Here is a 23,361-nt window from a genome sequence, read left to right on the forward strand (position 1 = left end):
GCGCATCCTGCCTTCGCAATGCGATGAGCTTGTTCAAATTCCCCCCTGCAGTTTCTTTCTTCTCAATCATCTATTTTCATTCTCTATGTAGACTAGGTACAAAACCTAACCAGCGACATAGATTCGCAGGCAACACAACACCACTACCAGCCCCATCTCACCGGATAAATGCACCATTGGGATCCAATCTCAGAAACCACTTTGCCAACCTTGCCGTGTCCGAATGTTTTGGCTAGCAATACTTCATCACCTCTTTAGATATCGCCTGAAAAATTGCGTGTCCTTAACTTTTTCCACGAGCCGCATTTAACATTCCTCATGAATGACGTCGCTGAACAGGAGCGCAACACTTCTCAGGGCTCCAGCTAACGGCGCCTCTCTCGGGATATTCAAGATAGTGTCAACGAAGCGAATGAGCTTACCGCCATCAGCACGGACGCGAAAGTTCGAGACACTGAGCTCCCCTGTCAAGCCTTCTTCCGTGTCTCCAAGCCTACCGATCTTCATTAGTTCGTTGTCAACGCCCCACTGGGCGTAAGCAGGATGTCCTCACAATATTTCTTTTAGGCCTTTAGTTTTCTTTCACTCCACCTACATAAATTTAACTCTAGTTGTGTTACTTTCGCGAGGATACTTGGAAAACAAAATGTCTTTCTTTTTCAATTTTTTTAAAAGCAAGCTCGTCGCGCCGGAGCGTGTTCCAACAGACACCGTTATACCCCTCCATAGCTGGGATGACACGAAGACGAATCGAAAGCTGTGCATATATTTCTCTGCGCGATTTGACGATGTCTTAGATGTGGAGAAATTGGTTGGAGCGCTAGAAAGGCTGTTAGAGAGGCCTGGGTGGAGGAAACTAGGGGCGAGGATGAGGTTGAATGTATGTATCACCACCTATCCAATACACCACTGTATACACATGAATTTCTGACTTGAGTTTTTGGAATAGGAGCAAGATAAACTGGAATACCACATTCCCAAGCGATACACCCCCTCCCGCCCAGCCATAAACTTCACGCACGCTTCACACTCGACATCGATTTCAGATCATCCTCTTGCATCCCAGATCCCACACGCGACCTCGTCCTTATCTGTAAGCGGAAACATCGAACGCTTCCGCGATATCTTGACTCCGCCTGATCAACCATCGAAACTCGAGGACTGGATATATACTGACCGCGCACAACTCCAACTCCATGTAGTCTCGTTCACAGACGCGACGCTGGTCACGCTGACATGGCTGCACACGCTTCTCGATGCTATGGGTAGAAACCAATTGCTTCGAGCCTGGTCAGCTATGCTCGAAGGTCGTGAGCAAGACATTCCTGATTTATACGGCTATGACTTCGATCCACTCGCCACGCTCGGTGCTCCAAAGTCACTTCCGGACTCGAAACTCGAAGACAACGACGCCGACGAAGAGGAAGAGCCGTTCGTGCTGGCCCACAAAATGCTCAAAGGCTGGAAAATGCTACTCTTCGCATTCCGCTTTGTCTGGGACCTCACTATGCACCGCGCAGAACACCAACGCATGATATGCATCCCCCCGTCCTTTCTCTCCAACCTGAAAACCTCTGCCATGGCCGACCTGAAAAACATCTCCCCACTCTCCATCGTAATGGACACATCCAATCCCTCTTTCTCCAAACCTTTCCTCAGCGACGGCGACATCCTCGCAGCATGGTGGCTACGAACGCTCATTCCCTCCCAACCCTGGTCACACCGCGCCTCTCCTAGAAAAACCATCGCCTTCATGAACGTCTTTGGCATGCGCAGCGTGCTCACAACCACTGCGCCGGCCCTCCTCCCTCCAGGCCCGGGAACCGCGTTCATCAGTAACGCCGTCATGGCCATACACTCACACTTCACATTCCAGGGTCTATTATCCAAACCCCTCGGCCTGGTCGCCGCGCAAATCCGCACCGATCTCGCGCAGCAGAGTACGAGATCACAGGTGGATGCGCAGGCGCGGTTGATGCGAAACGGATGGCGGGACTCCGGATATGCCCCTGTGTATGGTGAGAGTGATATGGCTATTGCGGTGATTTCGAATTGGACGAAAGGGAGGATGTTTGAGACGGATTTTTCAGCCGCAGTGGTGAGTGGGGGGAGGAGAGCAGGAAGTATGAGGGGCAGACCCAGCTACGTTCAGGCTGATGGATGCGCGAATGGGTTTTCCGTGAGGAACTCCGGGTGTGTGGTTGGAAGGGATGGGGAGGGTAATTATTGGGTTAGTGCCATGTTGAGGCCGAAGGTTTGGGATGAAGTTGAGAAGGCTATTAGAAGAATGGCTTAGAGTTGGGAAAGAGAATTTGTTGTTAGTGGGAGGGAAATAGGGGATGAGGCACAGCAATCTGGCCGCTCTTCTCCGGTTTCGGCTCTGCCTTGAGACTCGCGGACGATGAGCTAGGCACAACCACAATTTCATATTTCAAACTACGGACACAATCTCCCCGTACACCAACCCGCTCTCATAGCCCTTGCGTTGACGCCTTGTCAACCACATTCGGCCGTCAATTCGGTCTTGCAGAAGAAGCAAAGTAAAGAGAGTCGATGACAGATAGGTCCAATCAGTTGTAAGGAACGTAGAGAAGAAAGAATCGGAGTAAGAAATATCGAGAAGAGTATTGGGTTGCATTACATTTTCAAGATGCCTTGCGTCAGCATGCTGTTCTTGCCATCTTCATCGTCGTCTATATCCCCGAGGGTTGACCACTATGATCGGCAAGGAGAGATGAGGCATATGGCGGGTTACATGAACCACATACCCAGCTACGACCAAGTCAGCGTCGTTCAAGCTCAAATGTGCATGTAGGAAAAAAGGTTTAGCTCACATTACCCCACGTGTTTCTCTGCTCCTTCTTCTCCATCTCCTTCATCTCCTCCGTTACGACCGGAAGATATTTCGGCGGTGTGTACCCGTACGTCAAAGTGCTACTCGCCGAGGTCAAGAGCGTCGTCGCGGGATAGCTAGTTGGTGTCACAATGTCTGAGGCCGTATTGCCTGATATAGTGGACGTGGGCGCAGAGACTGGGAAACTAGTTGGCACAGCATCTGTTGAGGTGCTGCTAAGAGATGAGAAGGATGACTCGGAAGGGTATCCTGCGCCAGAAGAACCTGTAGAGACAGGGAAGCTGGTAGGTACGGCATCAGTCGTGGTCCAGGTCGTGGATGATTGGGAAGTCCAAGGAGCGGTGTCAGGAATGGACCACGTAGTGAGGTCGGACTCAGTGGATGGTAATACAGTGCTGGAATCTGAGGCTAGAGATAACAAGGTGCTACTGGAGTAAGCCGGAGTTGGAGACTTGGTGGATGAGGTCCTGAAGGACGTTGAGCTTAGTACTGAGGTCGCCGAACTCTCAGATGAGGTGCTGCCGGGAGCTGAGGTTGATGAACACCCGGATAGAGTGCATCTAGAGGTAGGAATCTCAGCCGAGGAACTCTCCGAGGAAGTGATGCTGGGTGTCACTGTAGACGAGCTCCCGGACGAACTCGTTCTAGACAGAGGGCCTTCAGTCGACGAGATCACCGAGGTCGAAACTATAACTGTAATGGTGCTGATAGGTGGTGTGAGGACTTGAGAAGTGGGTCTCTCTGATGAAGTAAGGCTGGAAGTGGGAGTCATTGTCGATGGGTTCCCAGAAGAGGTGCTGAGAGTAGTAGACGACGAACAGTCCCCTGGAAGCGTGCAGCTGAGGGTTACAGTTGATGAGCAACCTGAGAGAGTGCAGTTGGGAGTTAGGGTCGACGAACAGCCCCCTGGAAGAGTGCAGCTGGGAGTGGCAGTTGATGAGCACCCTCCTGGGAGCGTGCATCTTTCTAAAGAAGTGCTTGGCGTCGGAACTACAGTAGACGAGTTCGAATAAATGGTGCTTGTAGCTTCTGTAACAGTTGATGAAAAGCTTGACATTGTTGTGGTGTTCGTATTACTCCCACTAGTTACGGGCACGATACTCGACGTTGTTGTGACACCCGTATTGCTTTCGCTAGTCACAGGTACCATACCCGACGTAGAGCTCGATGCTGTATTAATGTTCGAGTTGCTCCAAGGCGTCTGTGAAACAGTATCGGGTAAGGTACTTGTGGCATTTTTGGAGAATACAGACCATGATAAAGGAGTGCCAGTCGACAATGGAACTCCATATCCAGAAGAGGTAGTCGCGTTCAAGGCCTGGGTCAAGGTTGAGAGGGGCTTGAGAGATGACGAAGATGCAGTGCCTCCGGAAGAACTCCCAGATGATACCGTGCTGTTGGGAAATGGAGGTATAGCTGAAGCTGAAGAGCTGTAACTAGAGCCAGTCGTCAGGGGCGCTGTTGTCAATGGTGCAGTGCTCAAGATAATGAAACTGCTCGTTGTGTTTACAGGGAAGCTAGTCGGAACTGCGTCTGTTGAGGTCGAGGGCCTTGGGGTGGTCTGCACAGTGAACATGTCAGTGTCCCAGAAGGGAATTTTCGACGAAGTTCGGATGGACAGGGGAATATTAGTGCATTCTACGATCCCTCCATCGCTGATAGAACAAGTTGTGAACGCATTTACGGATGATGAAGCAGAGGCGGAAAACGACGAAAACCTGGGTGGCGGTGTAGCTGAAATCACAGTGGTGCTAAAGATGGTCTTGGTTTTACGTACTGTCGAGTTTAGGGCCATTGTGAATGATGGGAGTGAAGTAGTGGCAGGGCCGGTGGTGAGCGGCCCCGGACTGTTGGACGACGAAGCTCCGTAAGGTGGAGGATACGTTTGATCTGTCGAAGTCAGAATGCTGAAGGGTATCAATGAGAAGAAGACCACTCGTACATCTTGGTCTAATATTCCAGGGCATGCGAACTAGGTCATAATTAAATGTCAGCAGCCGCCTAACTGGGTGACCTTTGTTAAAAAAAAAAATTACGAAAACTAGCTAAAACTGAAGGCGCAAGCATTGATGATGACAGCTTGAACGTATTGGGAGATTTCAAACTGAGAACGCGGATGAAGAAATGGTCTATACCTCGTAGGGGCTCAGAAGAAGCCAAAGAGAGCACCGATGCCACAGCAATGTAATTTTTGAGCTTCATGGTGGATGCCAGAGAGCGAGAGAACCTTTCTAAGCTCTTGCGAATTCCTAAGTGAATGTTGGATTAAGCGAAGGGAAGCCTCAAAAAGGAGACACGTCTAAGGGCTGAGCAGGGTAGAGTATGAAGGGTACCCGTTTATAAGAAGCTTCTGATGTGCCACTGCACAGTATCATCCGCGGATGTGTGATGATAATACTGCAGATGGAGCTGCACATCCTATGCAAGACGGCAGCGTGCATCCCGTACTAGGAATCCGAGCATCTCACCCGTTTTGCTCAGCCTTCTTCATTCTTGAAGACCCAGTCCAACTTGTTTAGGAAAAAGTTTGAGGAAGAACTGGGGCTCGTGCCTCAAGCTTACTTATCTCAAAGACGAATAGGTGGCTGGAGAAGCGTGCCGGGAAGGCGCGAGAAATTGCGGGAACTGCCAGCAAGTACCCATCGTGTTGTATGCTGATAGATTGGGCGTAGGAAAGTGTAACGTTGGAAAAATGGTTTCGAAGTTGAACCTTGGTATCGACCGCGGAACCAGGATGTCGCCCCCAGACGTGCCACAACATTGCTTGTTTGGCTCCCTGTAACGCCAGATTAAATTGAAGCCAAAAAAAAACCAAATAGTGACCGCAGCTCGGAGATATTGGCATGACCGTACTTAGTCGATCTTGGAATCGTAAAAGTCCACAACACTGATGCTATAGGCAAAGTCATGTTGCGGTCTTATCAACCCGTGTTGGCCAGTGTTCGATGTCGATCCGTTTCTCCGTCGCAGTTGGGCAACGCTCGCCTCCCATGTACGCCACTAGTGATACAGTCCACTGAAGACCCACTATCAGGCAGCGTACAGACAGACGCCTCTCACATTGTTTCGCGGTGGAGCTACGGTGTACATGCGGGAGTCCCTTTCGCCGCACGCGAGATCCCGAATACTACGTGAAAGGCCCATCCCAGCCGAAGAAGCCACTAACCACGTTAATGTCTCGAAATATGGCCAGGCTGTTTAATGCGGCGCGGATGACCACCAGGCTGCTATCGGAATGTCTCCGTATCTTGGTGGAAGCAGTTGCGCAAGCCATTAATGTAATGCATCCAGGACTGTGACTAACCGCCGTAGACATAGTTGTCCTGCTATACAGGTGCTCTGCGTACGACAGAAGAATGGGTGGAGCAAGGCAGTATGGTTAAGTAGTCCGTTCCGAGGCTTACAGGTGCCACTGCTTGTTTTATGATTTGGGGTATCAGAATATGTAGATTTGCAGATATGCAGGAACAAACGGTCGACCCTCCGATGACAGCTCTGTCACACAGGAGCAGCTTGAGTAGCAGTAGAGGGTCGAGGTTGCTATTCCAGAGAGAAGTTCCTGGCTAACACACGGAAGATGGGTGCATCAATCGATGAACGACAGGACCAGATTTGGCAGCCAGTGGACGGGTACCGGTTACTAGAAGCGTCTGTGAATGCGTTGAGGTGCCCGGGTCGTGCAAGATCAAGAGGACAGACTTCGAGAAAGATGTTCAGGTCCTAATCCCAATATGGACACAGCCAGTGTGTGTGAAACCTCGCCTTTCCATTGCTGTTGACTTATGCATCAAAATCCGTTAGATGTTGAGCTTTTGAAGGACCCTTACCCCTTAGCCACCCCGCGTGATTGGCGTTTTGGCGGCCATGTTTCTCATGCTCCTCTTCATTCTACGTTACGCCTCTCCTTTTGATGAACCCTTGACCCTTAGCCAACCCGCGTGATTGGCGTCTTGGCCGCCATGTTTCTCGTGCTCCTCTTCATTCCACGTTACGCCTCTCCTCTCGACAACCCATCAAAGATATCAACGCTACCAATACAGATATCACAGGGTGAGGTAGGATCGTGATTTGCACTAAGATCATCGAAGTTGCTTTGGAACAACAGACCACCTCTGTGGATTTCTTCATTAATTTGGACCTAACGGTAAAGGTGCATCAAGGCTGTGATTTGCCTGTTACCGTTGCAAAGCTTCAAGTGCCATTGACAAGTCCCCTGTACACAGACACGAACTCTCGAGGAAAGGGGAGCCACAGGCCTAGAATGCAAGAAATGTGGCCTGGGTGAATAAAGAAGCTCCTATGTGTTAGGAACAGAGCAATTGGGGCAAGAATTAAGGCCATCCGATTATATCATTACGAATTACATATTCCGCAACTGATCTCTGAAAATCGTAGAGAGGAGATATCTAAATTACGGTGAGAGAACATGATATTGAAATGAAATCACAAAGAAATCGCTCGCCGTTAGGAACCCATAGGCTAATAACACAACTGGGACCAGCAGAGAACAAAACGTGTTGTAATATCTGCGTGCCCTCCTTTCTGCTCATTAGCCCTCAATGGGAGGTAACGGAAGGCCTCTTATCTAGGTAACATGATGGAGTATTGGAGGAAAAACGCGCTAGAAAAAAGAGAGATGTGTGGTTAAAGAAAAAAAGACTCCACCAATCCCTTCGGAACGACGCCCTCCGTTGGGACAGCGTCGTGTATCGAAAAATTCACGTTCTCCTTTTGTCTCGTTGAACTCCCTCTCCTAAAATCCCAGAGCATTGCTTTCATGAAAGAAACCATATCCAACCGAGAGGTGTATGAAACAAATCTACAGTCTCCTCAAACTCCTCAACACATATCGTTACTTTCGTTATAGAAATAAAGCCGGTCATCATTCCAGTAGGCGAAGTCTGGAGAAAACGCGCTGATCCAAAAAAAAAACACGCATTAAGGTATCAAAAAAAACACGACGAGCAGATGAAATGCAATGAACCGTGTATGTCCTTGATCGAATTCCGTGACACTTTGCAGGGGAAATTTAAATGTAAAAAATATGATAGACTTGGGGTCTGTCGTTGTGATGGGGGCATGCTCTACGAGCAGATGCCATTGCCTACAAATTGCATGTACGAAGATTCGCACCGTGATGGATTCGATGCTAATGGATAATTAGGATCAGCTGCTTCGACGCACTGCGAGTACGAGGTGTAGCTTCAAACAGCCACACGCTGGCAGTGTCGAAACTCAAGCTCCCATCGAAAGGTGGCTGTAGTGAGGGGACCCGATTTGATACGTCTTCGTGGTTCTGGGGGATACCGCTAGTTGAGCCACTAGCTCTGTGTGGAATACATCTCTGTATTAAGCCATTGGTCATCGAAATCTTCCAGGCTTCCTTGGTTACTATTTGTCCGCAAGATGCCGTTGGGCTGGAAAGCATCGCTAATGCTTCCATACTCCCACTCAGGAGAGTTAACAGTCCCGAACGGAGACACTAAAGCATCAGACACCGCTGAGTGAGGATTGTTGGAGGACGAACGCTCGGCGGCAGTATTGAGATGGATGCTCTCTCCTGGTGCTAGTGTTTGGTTCATTCCTGAAATTACTGGACTACTGGAGATGGCAGCTCCCAATGCTGCTCCACTTGCTGTTCGTGGTGACTTCGGGGGAGGGTTTGGGTTGTAGCTGTATGTTCCGGGGAAAGTAGGCTGTGAGACGTGTTCACTATCGGCCATGAACATTGAAGTATATGGGTCGAACGGATCGAGAATTGGGCCGACGAATTGCTGCGATTCGGGGGGAAGGGACATAGACAGAGGGTTCATGCTAAAGATCTGAGACGTGGTTCCATAAGCTGTCGGCATGTGTGTGCTAGTTGTTGGCGGTTTCTCCATATGTGACGTCGGCGTTCCGTCCGCTAAGGGCGAAGAAGATTTCTGGGCACTGTGAGATGTTGTCAATCGAGACAGCGAAGGACGCATTTGGTCTTCTGGACTCTGATGAGACAATGCTTCAGCCTGAGGAGGGAGCGACATTCTTCTAGAATCATCACCGCGAGGAAGACCAGCCATGGTGCCAATGTGCTCCGTGGACTCCTGGAAGCTTGGCATCTGTTGCGGCGTTGGGATTGAGGCCGATCGGTGGTGCGCCTGTGGTCGAGGCGGTATGTTGTATGGAGAATAGCTATCGCTTTGTGGGATCTCACAAAAGGTTGGTTGAGATTGGTTTAAAGCTTGCGGGGAGGAGGTAACGATATGAGGGGGTAGATTGAACGCTTGGGTAGACTGGTGGTTCGTCTGCGGAATCTGGTTGAACGCCTGGGGTAGGAGCATCGAATTAGGTAAGTAGTGAGGATTGATGGTGGACGGGAACTGAGTGGCATTGGGTAAGAACGGATGCCCGTAGCCCAGCATAGGAATACCCGGGTGCGGCTGCGAAATCCCACTCCCGTTCCTCACAGCCATTTGGGTGGCAAGATAGTTCTGAAGCCTTCGATTGAACATCATGGAGCTCGTCTGGAGGTGTGCGCTCAGACGTTGATACTGAGTAGGGATGTCGTCGTCCTCCTCCTCATACATTTCCTCGTTCACAACATCTTGCTCGGTAACACGCAGGGCACGCCCGGTCCGCTTTTTATGTATCTCCGACGCTCGACGCGCCGATTCTACTCGGGCCTCAAGACTACGATCACTTCGCCTAGAGGCAGCGATGTAAGCTCTGGGGGATAAAGTCAGCACAAGCCTAGTGGCGTAGACAAAGAGCGATGACATACCGCTCTTGATTCTCTTCGTGGGTGCGTTCGGTTTTGACTGGCCTCACAGTCCCAAGGGTTCTTAAAGGCGGCATGTTTGTAGTCGATTCGGACTGTGACGGATGCAGAAGTGTGGCACGGAACGAAGTTCGGTGCACCCAGAAGCGCAGTCGCCTACAAGATCCTTGAGTAAGAGCAGGACGACACTCTAATTAAACGGAGAATTAAGAGAGACACAAAAGCCTGATGTGATGTCGAAAGTGTGTCAGACAAGAGCGGAGAAGTGCAGCGAGAGAGGGGAACGCGGTGGCAATTGTCCTGCCTTGGGGGGAGGGGAGGGGGGGGGGGGGAGGCTGTCCGCAGGTGGAGCAGGCCGAATAATGGGCCGAATGAATTGGGGCTAACCTTTGCAAGCGTTGCAGGCGTTTACCAATGCAAGGGCAGAGGCAGAAAATGCCAGGTCGAAAAAGGCGCGCCTATTTGACGTTGGCCACAAATCGGACAAGTGGGCTTCGCGATACAGAAATTCAGCAAGGTGCGAATCTGGGAGATTCCGGGGTACAGCGATCGTAGAATGTGCTGTTGGCGGTCGGCAGTCCAGGTGTTCGATCCCGGTGACTTCGGTGGCGTTTCCGAGGGGTGTACGAGCTTTGAACAGAATTTGAGAAGCGATACGAGGTGGTACCTGGCGGACTAAAAGCAACGAAGAAAAGTTCTTTTGGAGAGCCTTTGTGGTGCGATGAAAGATTGCCAATGTGACGAGTTGTATAGTGGCGCTGCCTTATCTAACAATAAGATGCAACGTCCTAAGGGGAAGAGGAGTTTCTTGCGAGGAGAAAAGAAGGTCGCGGGGGTTCTCAAGCAGCGCAATAAGTACTTTGAGGGTGAGGGCAGTTGTTAGGGAGTAGAAAAGAGTAGCAGCAGTGAGCGATCATATGAGGGTTCAGTCCGCCTCGCTCGTCGAACTGCACCTTGTTGGCAGAATCGGCGAGAAGCTCAAGCCAAAGTGGAGCATGCTAGCTTCTTAAAACGAACAAGACAGAGCAAAAGAAACAACTCAAAACGTTTGTCCGAGTGGCGATCGCAAGGCGCTAGGATCTTGTGGCACCATCTACCTAGATAGACGAGACGCCTAGACATGAAAGAGGAGAGGGCTAACAGGAAGCGTAAACTCACATGCGTGTGCAAGAATAGCCCCCGGCCGCAACTCTTCCGTAGGCCAGCCGCTACAAGGACTAGCACTGCAGCAGATGGAGAGAATTCCGGTTCGTCGTCTTCAGACCCATTACCGTTGGGCCAGCGATATGGTCAGCCTAACCAAAGATCCCGTCTCCTGCACGCCTGGGCTTGGGCAGGTTGGAAATACGAGCAACGCTGCAAGACCTAGGGTCTTTGAACGGCGTCAGTAGCAGATACACTGTAAAGGGCAGGGAAGTAGCGACGTTTGACGCTCCCTGGAGTGAACTTTTCATCTGCAAGCATCAAAGAACTTCGCCCCCGAACTCACCGCGTTTCCAACCCCGGGCCGATTGCACCAGATGGGCAGAGAAACTGAGATACGCGAGTGTCTCAAATAGACCTAGCGCCGATCTGATCGAACTTCTGTTCTGCTCTCTCAAAGCCCCTTCCTTGCGTCTTACCCTCGCGCAGATGGGATCGTACCCCTTCATGGCTATGGCATTCATTGGCTGGGAGGCTATCAGCTCAAGGACCGCAACCCACCTGGGTGGGTCTCAGGTCGTTTTTCTCCGCTGGCATTTTCTTCGGAAGGTCAGGAACACACATCGGGACGATCCTTACTGGTTCCTGTCTTGCACAGTTCGGCTGCAAGGCTGGCAACCGAAAACCACTATGGACTGTAGCATTCACATCGAACTCCTAATTGGCCTCCTAGAACTCAAATACTGCTGCGAGCTAACGGTTAGTGAAGAAGCCCTACGTCACACGCGAACTCCTGGCGTTGCTGGCCGGTACTAGTTCCGTTATCTTGGGCCGGCAAGAAACAACACCGCTTCCACTACAACAACCATCGCCAGCCGCGAGGCAGAGCATGCAGAACAACGCTAACCACACCATCCTACAAAAATGGTTGGACCTGCTGCTCATCGCCGCTGTCGTGCCTCAACCATGAAGAACCGCCAGCAGACCCACCTGCATCAGAAATGGGCCATGAGCCATGGGTTCCGCGAGTCTGGACAACGGCCTACCCTCCACTCCATCTTATCACGATCATTTATACTCCAAGATAGTTTGTTTGTTGTTCTTCGTTGAGAAGAATAATGTCCCCATTCGCTCCCTCCATCCGAACTTGAGCTGAACATGGCTTATCTCTACGTAATGTCCGTCAGGGTGGGTGAATATGACTGGCTGACATCTTACCGCACTATAACGGCGCCAAACTGCTTGACAGCTCTTCGAGACCCTTACATCGATTGGATGTGCATGGGACAATCGATTTCCCAAAACGGCTGCGAAGAACCTCCAGACCAGCACGAAATCTTCCGATCAGGTTGATTCGGCTGAGCTTTGCTCGTAGCTTGGCTGCTATCGCAATCAGTAGCTATTCTGCCCATATCGGACATGCGAAAATGCGGAGAGCCAGATTTTGAGCTGGTTAGATCCTTCTGCACTCACTCCCAGTAGGTGCAGGACCCTCCGCTACATAAGTTGTATGATTGTACTACCAGTAGTCACGCTTGCACAACAGCCCTTTTTTTTCTTGCCCTTTTACCCCACAGAATTTGCTCATTGGCCGGTTGGCGCGAAAATGACTCCACTGCCGAGTCTTACATTACCTCCCTCCCGTGAGGCCTCATTGGCCAATGCTCTGTTCCTCATGGATAGGGAAGTAGGTTTGACTACTCAAGTCTGTTGTGGAGCTAGCGCTGCCGGCCTAACTCTCCTGGCCACTATTAGGGCCAAGGACATGAACGTTCCTTATAGCCTCGCTGGAGGCCAGATTTATCGAACTCTCTCGGCACTGTGTCCAAGCTAACGCCCCAGCCTGCAAGATGAAGACAAGATCGATTCTAGCTGCGGGAGCTAGTGGAGAGTGGACGCGAGTGGTATGAAGACATGTTGAACAGTAGGAGGGTACAAGGACCAGCTGCCTTTTCCTTGTACCCCTTGACGCTCCAGGGACCATGACCTTGTCCCGCTATCGGGCTAACTGCTCCTTGCGTTTGACGAAAGCTAGACTCCTCGACGCTCGTATTCGTTTTCGATCTTCACATAAAGATGTATCTCGCGGGAAAACATCGCCGACCATGTAGGTTCATTCAGCCAGTTTCATTAATATCGCCAATCTACAGCACAGGCTAACCAGCTCATCCAACTGAATCTTCATTTCTGACTATGCCAACATCTTTATTCAATCTCTCAATCGCATAGCAGCGATACATCTCATGGCACGCTAATCATCAGCGTTTCATCTTTGGTTTTCGTGCCATGCTAATTTGCCATGAATCCCAAAGTGGTTAACTGATATCTCGGCATTAGTGACAGAGCTACCGACATACGCACGCCTAGCCGGACTGCACAGAGGATACCTCCACGGAAAACCCTTCAGGAATTTCTAATCGAAAGCCACGACCGAAACCTGAGGCTGTGTTTCCATAGACTGCATTCCTCATAGGACCATTTGATTGCTGTTGCGAAGTTGCCCTGCTCACGATAAAGCACGATTTGCTTCAGATCACCGCACATCTGTGTGCTGACCTCACAATTTCTCTGCTAACAATCGCTGCGCCTAGTAAGAAGGTGAGGCTTCTTGCCCATTGTCTCCTGATCTCTGCTGCATCTCGACATTAGCCCCAGTCTCGTTCCACCAACCTTAAGAACGCGAACTTTCCAGCCCCTATAGCATTCTACCATTCTCTGAATATGACAAACCACGTGTTTGACATCACAACGGTAATGGGGCAGACGAAGTCTGTAGGTCAATATGGTAAGGTTTATGGCAAAGCTCTGTCTCTTTCGTCGTCTATATTTGCAACTTTTGATTATGTTGGCGCCACTTCCGCACCGTTTTCTGACCTAGGCGCCACAAGAGTATTGTTTCCATACCTTCATATCTACAAAAATACCTTCCTCATACACCGTAGCTTTCACGGTTGCATGTCTACATTCACATCGATAAGAAGAGAGCAATTCTCGCCGTGACGAGAACACATGGGTAGGATATCCCTGTCGCGAATGAGCAAATAATTGTGGGTATCCACGACGCCTCGGAAAGGAAGTTTCCGTCAAGCCACCCTTCCTATCGCGAGCAGTTGTGCGAACATGTGTTTTATTGCCCCGACACTCTGCTACATGTCACACACCGCCAACGAATGCTTCACCATATCCATTTCGACTACATATGCACCCAATCCTGGTAATAGCGACTGCGGGGGGAATCTCCAGAAGCTGCTGACTGGACTGGTGTCAACACCTCACCGCCTCCTTAATCCTCTACCCTTTTTGCTATTTCCTGTTTCGAATCACCGCACTCTGGTTTCTTCAATTGAGGCCATTAGTAGATGGCCAGGTTCCACAAAGCGAGTTCTTAGTGCGCCGATGATGATACGCCCATTTTCTAGCCTCCCAGCCAGCACCTAATTTCTATATCCAATATCGCGAATAGGTTTTTTCACCCACACTCCATCCCCTCCGCCAACACCGTTATCGTGTGCTTAACCGTCAAGCCATGGCTTCAGTAGCGTGCGTATGTCGAACCCTTTCCACCTTGATTCACCTGCACATAATCCGGCTTCCACGTTGCCCGCCCGCCTCTCTGTAGGCCCACCAAAACATCTCGCCGCCTTAATCAGCAAGCTAACATGGCATACCGAACGAATCCCCTCTCTCTAATCCCACACACCACGAGCCGTCGCTACGATATTCGTGCCGTATATGAGACAACGGCACCAGCCGCGGCTAGGAAAATTTCCCCTAGAGATTCTCGTTTATTCTCGTCGTTATCAGGGTCCAGTCAAGAAGAAACGCTACCACACCACGCCAGCAGAGCAGATTTATGTACTCGCTTATGCAAGTCTCCGACGCCTCATCTCTGGGATAGATGTGATGGGATGAAGGAAAGATGAAGTACGAGAACGGTGGTTAAGGTCGAGTAGATGGATTACGTCGAGGATCGACGATTTGGGAGTGTTGCGTTAATTCTAGGTTTCGATGGAAGTGGGGAAGATGAGAAATCCAGGTCGTAGAGCAGCCAGCTTACGAGTCCTAAGACATACAGATAGCCGGACAGAAGAGCGTGACAGTAAACCACCTGATTTCGCAATCTGATACTCCCGCCACCTTCCAGCCCTCCATCTCTCGGTTTACTTCTCTCCTCCAAAATGCTCTCCCCATTCTCTCCCCCTCTTCTTCACCTTATAATCCTAAATCCCAACGACATATGTATCACGAATCCCTTCTATTAATCCAACCATACGCCCTTATGCTCTCTTACAACTCGGTACGTATACACAACACAAGCCATCCGCAATCTCCTAGAGATAAAAAGAAGAATTAAGTCAAAGTGCGGTACCAGGCAGTGGTGAGAATCCCTCCCGGTAAAAACGTGCTCACACGCAGCTGTATCATTTGGATTTGCATGGGATTCCAGGGAAATCTATTCGGCTGCTGGGAGTTACTGGTATCAACCTCATGCTTCCATCTCTAGAATGAACTCAGCCTAACTGGTCTTACACACCATGTAATGTTGACTTCTATCTGGCATGGACATAAAATCGCAGCATATCGTTTTTGTTTTTCATACTTTTCCTGCGTCCCGGATTTAAGAATAGCTAACTCACATGCTCTGTCGTATTCCATTTAGTTCTCTTCATATAACTCCAGAATAGAAACTGCGATCATTCTGGCTACTGCCACCACAGCGAATCTAAGCTAGCAAGCAAGCAAGCATTACAAAGGCCGACAGACTTCGATTTTTGGTGTGGGTGTGTTGGCCTCAGTGCGTTCAAGGGATATAGTGGAAAGATCGGGAAACTGGCATACACCTGTTGCCAAATACACTGGATATTTGTTGCCTAGCATAGCATAGCAGATCATACATAACCCCTTTCCACCCATCACTTCTATAAACGTAAGAAGTCTGATCCATGACCATGCACGCCTGAACTATGCAGCACGATGAGAGAACAAAACCCCTGATAGCTATCCCATCTCATCCCGTCTCATCCCGTCGCATGGTAATCAAACCTGAACTTTTCGACCGGGAGATCGCACACACTTCAAGCTCGCATAGCGCCACATCGCACCTTCTGCAGCGCCCATTTCATATCCATCCCCAGGCGCATGCCCCCTCACAGATGCATCCACCATGCTCTCTAGAAAACAAACCTCATGAGCTTCTCGACACACTAGCTCACTTCGCGACAGCCGCACTTAGGACCTGTGTCCTAAAGAAGCCGCCTTTCGTCCTCTCAATGACTTGCTGATATACAGACTGTGGCGGATGATTCATGACGACTGTTCCAGCCTGGTAGTCGATCTTGGCGTCGACACGTGTGTCGCGAATGAGGTTGACAATCCATTTCTCGCCTTCATCCTGTGAGAGGCCGAGACGGGTTGATAGATCCCTATCACCCCAAAGTCAGTAAAAGCCCACAACACAACACATTACGTAGAAGAATGGGGGGATGGAGGGGGGGAAAGCGGGGAAGAGACGTACTTGATGTCAATCCTCTGATGAATCTTACAATAACTCTCGGAAATCAAATGCCTTGCAGCATCCACAAACGCATCCGCGGTCCCGAGTAAGAAAAAATCATTCTTAAGAATCTCCTCCGTCTCACTCAGCTTTTTCTGCGCCTCCACGAAATCAAAATCGATGTACAGCGCCTTGATGAAATCCGTCACAGGATCTGAATACTCGTACCCCTCCTGCCTTACAATCCTAATGAGGTCTTTCAGCTGTCGCTGGTACTGGTTTGAGTTCCGCCCGCGGTTGCGACTCGTGATGACGGCGGCTGAGAGATAGCGCAGGATCCAGGGACAGTTTGTTTGGATAGTGTTGATGAAGTTTGGGGAGAAGAAGAGTTCGGTGAGTTGGTCGCGGACGGGCTCGTGGTTGAAGAGCGGGAAGAGCGACCAGTGGATTAGCCAGGTGCGGTGTTGGAGCTGCGCGAGCGGGTTGGCGAAAAGGCGCGTTTCGATCGAGTCCTTGAGCTTGTTAATTTCTTCCATTGCGGAGTCCCAGTTTACCGAGAGGATTTCCGAGGCGAGTTTGCCCCACGTGGCTTCGGCGACTTTGTCGTTGTCTGTGGACTTGGAAATATTAGCGTCGCCCATATCTCATCATGTCCCCCTCTCCCAACCCCCGAGAATAGAAAGAGGAGGTGAGAAAGTCTTACTAGAACCCTGAACCGATACAGCAACTCCGCCGCATGGGGGTAAACCCCACAACTATACTGAAACTGTCCAAACTCATAGAGCTGGTTCACCATGGCCACGTCCACGCCATGGTTCTCCTTCAAATACGCCAGATTTTGCACCTTGTCGCTCCTAAGATTGGTCACCACATTCTCATCGTCAAGCAGCCCGGAAATCTTGCTCGTGTCCTCCTCGAGCTGGTCGCGCCGCTGCAACACTTGGTCCCGCTTCTTCTTGAACTCGTCGGGCATCTCGTCCAGGTCGTGGATATCTTGGTACAGCTGGCCGACGAAATCAGTCATGTTGGTCGGCTTGAGGAGTTCGAGGAGGAGTTTTTTTTGGGAGAGGGGCTGCTCGGCTTCTTCGTCACTGGAGAAATTGAGGAGCGGGTAGATGAGATGGCGGTCGAGATTTGGCATGAGCTTTGGGAGGAGGTTGTATTGCTCGGCGATGTTGGGAGCGCCGCCGTTAGTCGTGTCCGCCATGGTGGGCGTAGTGTCCTCTTTCACAGAGGTGGGCTGGTGAAAAGAAGCGAGTTTGCGCAGACGGGGTGAGGTTCAGGTCGTGGATGCGGCTTGGAAAAGTTGGTGGGGGACTTTCTAGGTTCTGTCACTTCTGTGGGCGGCGGGTGCACGGACCACTCAACTCGTTTACGAAAGTTTCGATGTCGAGCCGCACACCTTACATCAAACCTCATATCAGAGCTTGCATCCACCCCTCTTCTCCGTATCCTCGCTCGCAATCTAAAGCGAAGCTATCACAATGCCTCCAATCCAGCCTCTCCTCCCCTTTCTACGGCCCCTAGCACCCCCGAAATCATCCACCTGTCGACAGCTCCTTCGCTTTACAGCAGCATCAAGACTCCGCATTGAGCGTATGCCGCTTCAATCTCCAATTGATACTGGCAACAGCCACTAATAGCATATCAGAGCCAACAACATCAACATCAGGGGCCTCCGCCGCTCCCCCGCCGCCTTCAACACCCTCCGTCTCCCGAGACCTCGCAGCAGCCGAAGCCACCACTGACGCCGACAAAGCCCAGTCCTCGTCTCCAGGACCCATTCTCCCATTCAAACGTCCCTCTCATAGCATTCGGCAATCCACACCCAAACCCAATCCTAAACCGAAAATACCCACGCTCCACCCCCTCAGCGCAAAAGCCCAAAAACTCGCCTCCGCCGCCTCTGCCTCCTCTACCGCCTCCTCTTCCAACCCCACTCTCTCCAACCCCGCACCCCACAGCTGTCCCACCTCTCCAGCAAACCTCCCCCCACCGGCCTACCATGTCGCGCGCTCCATCAAGAAAAATTACCCCATATACACTGACTACAAGCGCGGCGGGAACCTACACTTAACCACTGTGCGGAAGGTGAGTGGAGATTTGAACGCGTTGAAGGATGAGTTGCGGCGGTTTTTGAACAAGAGGGTGGGGGATGTTACCATTAATGCTTTGACGAAGCATGTTATTGTAAAGGTACGTTCTGTAACAGTCATTATGGTGGGAGGTGTAGAGGGATGATCGTGTGCTAATGGGGTAGATAGGGTCATCATAAACCTGAGATTATGCAGTTCTTGAAAGCGCGGGGGATGTGATTGTGGTGAATACAGTGCTACGGCGACGGCAGGCTTGTAGAAACAATGTATTATATCACACGCCAGCATCTAGACTAAGAGGCTAGAGGATTTTAGCATTGCATGTCCATCCGATAACTTAGGTATTTCCCCGTTGTGACAATTCACTTAATATCTAACACATACCCCAAAGACCCTCACGGATCAACAATTTGATATCCTCACGTTCACTCGACAAGCAGTGGTCGGTGGGATGTGGCCAGATGTTTTGAACTAAAGAGAATATCTGTGGAGACATCTACCCATCCTCCTGGATGCCCACGAATGTTCTTTCAAAATAAAGAAATGCCCTCAATGAAGCCCCATCCTTGTAGGTAGTCCGATTCCTCTCGACAATCTTCTGGGGGTTACAGGGAAACTAATGCTGCCCTCATAGCACGCTAACACACTATTGAAAAGACGTAATTCTTCCAAGCGGACCTGGGTTGTGGATACAGAACATAGAGCTCACATGTCTGCTCCGGGCCGTCCGTCGAAATTGTGAAGAAAAGGATGCCGCATGGATTGAGACTATGCGGGGCCCTGGAATCGAAAGAGAACTAGACACCGAAGCGTTAGTTTTCAATGTTGGGGTATCAGTAGCAACCGTACTCACCCTTTCGTTTAAGACCCAACCGCCAATGATCAATCACATCTTCAAGGTTTGCAATACGGATCCTGACCCAAGGGCTGGTAGCACTGGGTACCCCGCTTGCAACCATGCCAGGCATGCCAGATGTGATCGTCGCTACAGATGACAGAACTCCAGCTAGATCCGCATTGTTTCTTCCCCGGAGTATCGCAGTACTGAGCCCCGTTCTCCAAGGTGCTCGTCACAGCGCTGACGTCCTCATACGCAATTCGCTTGCTATAGTCGGGTATCATGCAGCATGCGAATCCACAGCCTCCACCTCTACGACATTTCATCGGTCCCTTTTGGCATAAGTCGACAGAACATTGCCCCATGCACTGCCCACTGGAACAACGGTTTAAGCAGTCTGACACCCAGTCGCTGCATTCACCGCATTTAGTGGAAGTCATGGTTTTGGCGGCTAGGCCAGACAATTCGGGCTCGACAATATCCCGTTTCACCTGTGGTGGAGGGAGGGGATGGCAATATCCGCATTTTCCGCACTGGAGCATGGTTAGCCTTCGATACACAGAAAGCGCCGGGTGAGTGGGCTTGATGATAGCATCGGTGCGCCGTGATGCGACCGTGAATTAGGGGAGGGAATCGTGTGGGTGAGCTAAATAGCATTGGGTTCCTTATGTGTTCTGGAGCAGAAAGTCACTTACCTCTTGGTGAGAAGCTTGGCAGGTCTCGTACTCACACAGACCCCTATACATCTCATTGTTGCGGTACCTCTGTTTCAGCCGTCAGCAGCCCTCTATGCGTGATCTATCATGGAGAATTTCTCACATGGAAGCAGTTGTCGAACATCATCTGGCAAGCCATGTCATGGCATCCACCACCCTCTTGCTTGTCGCTTTGGGATTCGGTGCGTGCTTTGACAACAGGCTCAGGTTGTGGTGGACGACCAGGTCCTGGCATATCGTAGCACTTCTGGCATTGGCCGCACTCCTTCATGTCAGTTCCTCTCCAAATGGTGCTAAGACAAACATTGAAGACTAACTTGCTCCTGCAGGTCTGTGCACATGAAAAAAGTGCAGGCTCCCTCAACATGCTTTGGGAAGATCTCGTTCTTGTGCGTCTAGTATGGCATGAGTGGACGTCACCGAATAGGAGGAGAACCCTCACTTGGACACAATCTTTCCAATACGGGTCGCAAACGCCGTCGCAACGCCGCTTCGAGTCGTCTCCAGGGGCAGCTGCCGTCTCTGGAACAGCGAAAGCCGCTGCGAGGGCTGGGAGAAAGAGGGTGATTGGACGAAGGATCTTCATCTTGACGATTGTTCTCTATCGTAGATGTCGCTTTGGAGGATTGTAAGAGGAGAAAGGTGTCGAAGGGATAACGAGAGGGTGGCGGGTAAGAAGTCTCCTCGACAAGCTTTCAAGGTGATGGTAGACTGAGTGGCAACTTCTAAAAGTGGTGACTGCGTCTATGTCACTTTCCTCTCCCCTCATCAAAGATTCGGCGAGCAGCGGCAATGGTCGGCTCTTCTTCCAGGGCACCTCTCGAGTCTATTAGAGACTTCCCATTCTGCTTCTTGAGATCCGGATCCTTTTCTTCACATGTCGAAAACCCCATTCACCGCACGTCTAGCTCCATCCACTGCCTTCTCAGTAGTCGAATGGCCCCTCTAGCCCCGCACGGCTGTCTTAAGACTCGACCATGGCCCTAAATTCCCAATGATTGTTAATAGGACTTCATAAGATTAAAACTAACCGTGGACCACGTGAGAGCTCCCCGAAAACTTCCTCCGGAAGCCTGACCATGTGACGCCGACCATTTTAGTTATTTAACAACCGTCGTTATGTTACCTCTAGACATCAAATCTTAATCGAGGAAAGGCTCATGGGAGAATTGATGTTGGAAATTGGAGGAAGAAAAGATGTTGAACATTGGTTTCATGTATAGAACGGATGATGTCTTAATAGTTGAAGAATTGAATATTGAATATGGCAATGCTATCTGTTGCGCGTGTATTTTATCCACCTATACATATTCTTCTGCTGTGCCTGGTGGAAGGTTGACCTTTTGCCATTTGCAACACTAGTCACCATCAATCTAGTCTGGAGCCAATTCTCATCATGCATCGCACCTCCTCCAAACAACCACTTTCCACTTTCCCCCACCCCCATACGCTATCTAAGATTCCTGGCTTCACGGAAACTATCCCAACCCGGTTGCCACATTACTTCCTTGCTTATTAGACGAAGACACTAGATCCTAAAAGGGAGGAATTGGAAGTTTCGCTCTGAAGCCCGATCCACCAAGCACTCTGACTTCCCATCTTTGTCCTCTACAGCGTGATAGGTTGAATGAAGAGTCTCCCCCATAGTGTTGGATAGAGATGTATATGCGGCCGTCTAACCGCATTCCCCCTGAGCAGTCCTTGTTGAGCACTTAAGACCTGACGTCCCCGTCTCAGGGGTTTAACAAAACCTGCTGTCAGCCAGATTGTTAATATATGATCCCTTCAATCTTCCAAACACCCGCCACCTAGCTGGCCCCTCTGTCATACCTAGGAATTGAAAATGAGATCAGATAGCGAATGGTGTACGAATTTCAAGACTACCAAAAAATGGTTTTTTTGAGGGTTGTCAGTAGCCCGCATATGGCTGCAGAGTTAGTTTCTCTTTTATCAATGAGCTTCAAATATTCAAACGCATTTATGGTAGAGAAAATAGCTACTAGCGATATCCTCGTAGAAGTCCGGGTGATTTTGGGAAGGTCGACGGCGGCAATCACCACATTCACGTATCCTAGTGATCAAAACCTATTCGGGTACTCCGATCGCTTCCTCAGCGCCGTTTGTTGCGTTCTAGAAAGGAAGTGCAATCGTGCCGCCCATTTTTATTTGACTAGATCAGAATTTCCACAACACAACGCACATGGCGCGGCTTGCGTCTTTTAGTTACATCCCTTGGCTCATTTAGTACGTCTCCGGGAGCAGCCCGCGTAAATACTTAACACTATTACTCCCCACCGCACCGCCTTAAGAGCTGTTATCTCTCCTTAATAGAAATATGCTGAGAGATCGACTCTGATAGCAATGATAGTTAAAAGAGTCGATATTGCTAAGCAGAGAAACCAATGTATGCACTTGATATTGTAGACGGCATCTCCCGGCTATAGTCTTTCATTTGTGCGCTTTCCACTAGACGCTGCCAGCACCAGACTGATAGGCGACTATTCAGCTTTCAGAAGACCCTCACCTGATAAGTAGGAAAAATTTCTATTGCCGAGATCGAAAGGCTGACTTAATGAGAACACAACGAAGGCAGCACTTCCAACAAAGCGTAGTACTGTACGATTCGGCGATTTAGATGCCTTTGCAGGCGAGATTTTGTGTACGTTCCTACAGCAGGGAGGATAAGAGGAGGTGCACGTATTGTAACTGTTACAGCTCACGTGATCTGTACAAGTAGCACAATTTAATTAAAGCACGCGTACTCTAGTTAAAACGACTAAGAGTGTAGGTTTCTAGAGAAGCAGGATTCAGGTCTATATAGCTATTTGATAACTAATTCTCCCTAGTAACATAAGCGGAGAGGTCTAAAAGTTTGCCGCTTACTACCTTTACAGTGCCTTAAGAGCTTTGCTTATGGCACTAACAGCTGAGCTACGGGTAGATTACCTTGCCCTGCTGCAATTAATCTTTGGCCATAGACAGCGCAATATGGTGGGGTGAGGCAGGAGACGCAGAGGAGAGGGCTCTCGACTTCTGCCGCCTACTAGACTGGACAACGGAGGTATCTAATTAACTAGATGAGGCCTGTGAGGCACTAAGGCGCGTGGATAGGTAACCCCGCAATTGAGAATAGTCAGTAATAGGCATTTTTAAGATAATAAACTGCAGATGGATAGATTAAAACATTTAGAAAAACATTTAAGCGTCCTCACAAAACTTTTAGCTAATTAGAATCCTAGAAAAACACTAAACGCTCCCACCAGGCCTACTACTTGCCAGAGCCCTCCTAAGAGGTTAATCCAATTCGTACCACGTACTGTACCTAGGGAATCATTAAACGTACGGTACGGCTCACGAACTGGGTACGTTCGTACTGAACACATGACCGCTGCGGTTCACTTTGTAGGGACCGTAGTACCTGTTGGAAGCCCTGACAGAAGGAATTCCCAACTTTTTAATACGC

General features: G+C 50.0%; 7 protein-coding genes across 7 annotated transcripts; 5 read left to right on the forward strand and 2 right to left on the reverse strand.

Annotated features, from left to right (window-relative positions):
• Positions 1–588: 588 nt before the first annotated feature.
• BDR25DRAFT_34308 (uncharacterized protein) lies at positions 589–2,364 on the forward strand. The gene is made up of 2 exons (XM_033693794.1): positions 589–880; positions 950–2,364. Exons 1-2 carry the CDS (start codon positions 647–649, stop codon positions 2,294–2,296), a joined length of 1,581 nt encoding a protein of 526 aa, XP_033547210.1. The 5' UTR covers positions 589–646; the 3' UTR covers positions 2,297–2,364.
• A 273-nt stretch (positions 2,365–2,637) lies between these two features.
• BDR25DRAFT_355484 (uncharacterized protein) lies at positions 2,638–6,170 on the reverse strand (the record flags this gene model as incomplete). Its single annotated transcript, XM_033695464.1, has 11 exons — positions 2,638–2,715; positions 2,756–2,798; positions 2,845–4,826; positions 4,907–5,050; positions 5,082–5,153; positions 5,188–5,301; positions 5,356–5,392; positions 5,430–5,706; positions 5,743–5,854; positions 5,915–5,954; positions 5,986–6,170. 11 exons carry the CDS (start codon positions 6,168–6,170, stop codon positions 2,638–2,640), a joined length of 3,084 nt encoding a protein of 1,027 aa, XP_033547211.1.
• A 40-nt stretch (positions 6,171–6,210) lies between these two features.
• Positions 6,211–7,233, forward strand: BDR25DRAFT_355485 (uncharacterized protein; the record flags this gene model as incomplete). Its single annotated transcript, XM_033695465.1, has 9 exons — positions 6,211–6,227; positions 6,261–6,299; positions 6,348–6,371; positions 6,404–6,476; positions 6,521–6,650; positions 6,689–6,720; positions 6,784–6,904; positions 6,943–7,135; positions 7,191–7,233. The coding sequence occupies 9 exons, from the start codon at positions 6,211–6,213 to the stop codon at positions 7,231–7,233; spliced, it is 672 nt and encodes a 223-aa protein (XP_033547212.1).
• Positions 7,234–9,715: 2,482 nt separating this feature from the next.
• On the forward strand, positions 9,716–14,879 carry BDR25DRAFT_393893 (uncharacterized protein; the record flags this gene model as incomplete). The annotated part of the gene is made up of 32 exons (XM_033698278.1): positions 9,716–9,762; positions 9,855–9,908; positions 9,946–9,956; positions 10,008–10,128; positions 10,158–10,216; positions 10,252–10,324; positions 10,365–10,477; positions 10,541–10,694; positions 10,783–10,994; positions 11,029–11,532; positions 11,571–11,782; positions 11,839–11,874; positions 11,907–12,102; positions 12,130–12,206; positions 12,237–12,282; positions 12,332–12,459; positions 12,537–12,575; positions 12,627–12,678; positions 12,732–12,861; positions 12,984–13,035; positions 13,067–13,090; positions 13,122–13,199; positions 13,228–13,242; positions 13,272–13,352; positions 13,404–13,704; positions 13,759–13,780; positions 13,832–14,135; positions 14,174–14,262; positions 14,291–14,350; positions 14,374–14,625; positions 14,669–14,738; positions 14,778–14,879. 32 exons carry the CDS (start codon positions 9,716–9,718, stop codon positions 14,877–14,879), a joined length of 3,714 nt encoding a protein of 1,237 aa, XP_033547213.1.
• A 741-nt stretch (positions 14,880–15,620) lies between these two features.
• On the reverse strand, positions 15,621–17,554 carry BDR25DRAFT_262238 (eukaryotic translation initiation factor-like protein 3 subunit E). The gene is made up of 3 exons (XM_033686752.1): positions 16,952–17,554; positions 16,270–16,865; positions 15,621–16,177 (listed from the first exon to the last, which is right to left on the reverse strand). The coding sequence occupies exons 1-3, from the start codon at positions 17,453–17,455 to the stop codon at positions 15,964–15,966; spliced, it is 1,314 nt and encodes a 437-aa protein (XP_033547214.1). The 5' UTR covers positions 17,456–17,554; the 3' UTR covers positions 15,621–15,963.
• A 178-nt stretch (positions 17,555–17,732) lies between these two features.
• Positions 17,733–18,563, forward strand: BDR25DRAFT_225956 (uncharacterized protein; the record flags this gene model as incomplete). The annotated part of the gene is made up of 3 exons (XM_033685189.1): positions 17,733–17,844; positions 18,008–18,444; positions 18,513–18,563. The coding sequence occupies 3 exons, from the start codon at positions 17,733–17,735 to the stop codon at positions 18,561–18,563; spliced, it is 600 nt and encodes a 199-aa protein (XP_033547215.1).
• Positions 18,564–20,040: 1,477 nt separating this feature from the next.
• BDR25DRAFT_369545 (uncharacterized protein) lies at positions 20,041–20,615 on the forward strand (the record flags this gene model as incomplete). Its single annotated transcript, XM_033697104.1, has 2 exons — positions 20,041–20,169; positions 20,228–20,615. The coding sequence occupies 2 exons, from the start codon at positions 20,041–20,043 to the stop codon at positions 20,528–20,530; spliced, it is 432 nt and encodes a 143-aa protein (XP_033547216.1). The 3' UTR covers positions 20,531–20,615.
• Positions 20,616–23,361: the final 2,746 nt, after the last annotated feature.

This window comes from Lindgomyces ingoldianus (assembly GCF_010093535.1).
Source record: "Lindgomyces ingoldianus strain ATCC 200398 unplaced genomic scaffold BDR25scaffold_17, whole genome shotgun sequence".
In the NCBI taxonomy this organism is placed as follows: domain Eukaryota; kingdom Fungi; phylum Ascomycota; class Dothideomycetes; order Pleosporales; family Lindgomycetaceae; genus Lindgomyces; species Lindgomyces ingoldianus.

What these genes read in the sequence shown, in the direction of transcription:
- BDR25DRAFT_262238 (XM_033686752.1), bottom strand. Translation starts at nt 17,455, where the DNA reads ATGGCGGACACGACTAACGGCGGCGCTCCCAACATCGCCGAGCAATAC. An exon ending in TGTATCGGTTCAGGGTTCTA is followed by an intron (nt 16,866 to 16,951) that starts GTAAGACTTTCT and finishes AATATTTCCAAG; the next exon opens with TCCACAGACAACGACAAAGT. An exon ending in CATCAGAGGATTGACATCAA is followed by an intron (nt 16,178 to 16,269) that starts GTACGTCTCTTC and finishes TTGGGGTGATAG; the next exon opens with GGATCTATCAACCCGTCTCG.
- BDR25DRAFT_34308 (XM_033693794.1), top strand. Translation starts at nt 647, where the DNA reads ATGTCTTTCTTTTTCAATTTTTTTAAAAGCAAGCTCGTCGCGCCGGAG. An exon ending in GGGCGAGGATGAGGTTGAAT is followed by an intron (nt 881 to 949) that starts GTATGTATCACC and finishes TTTTTGGAATAG; the next exon opens with GAGCAAGATAAACTGGAATA.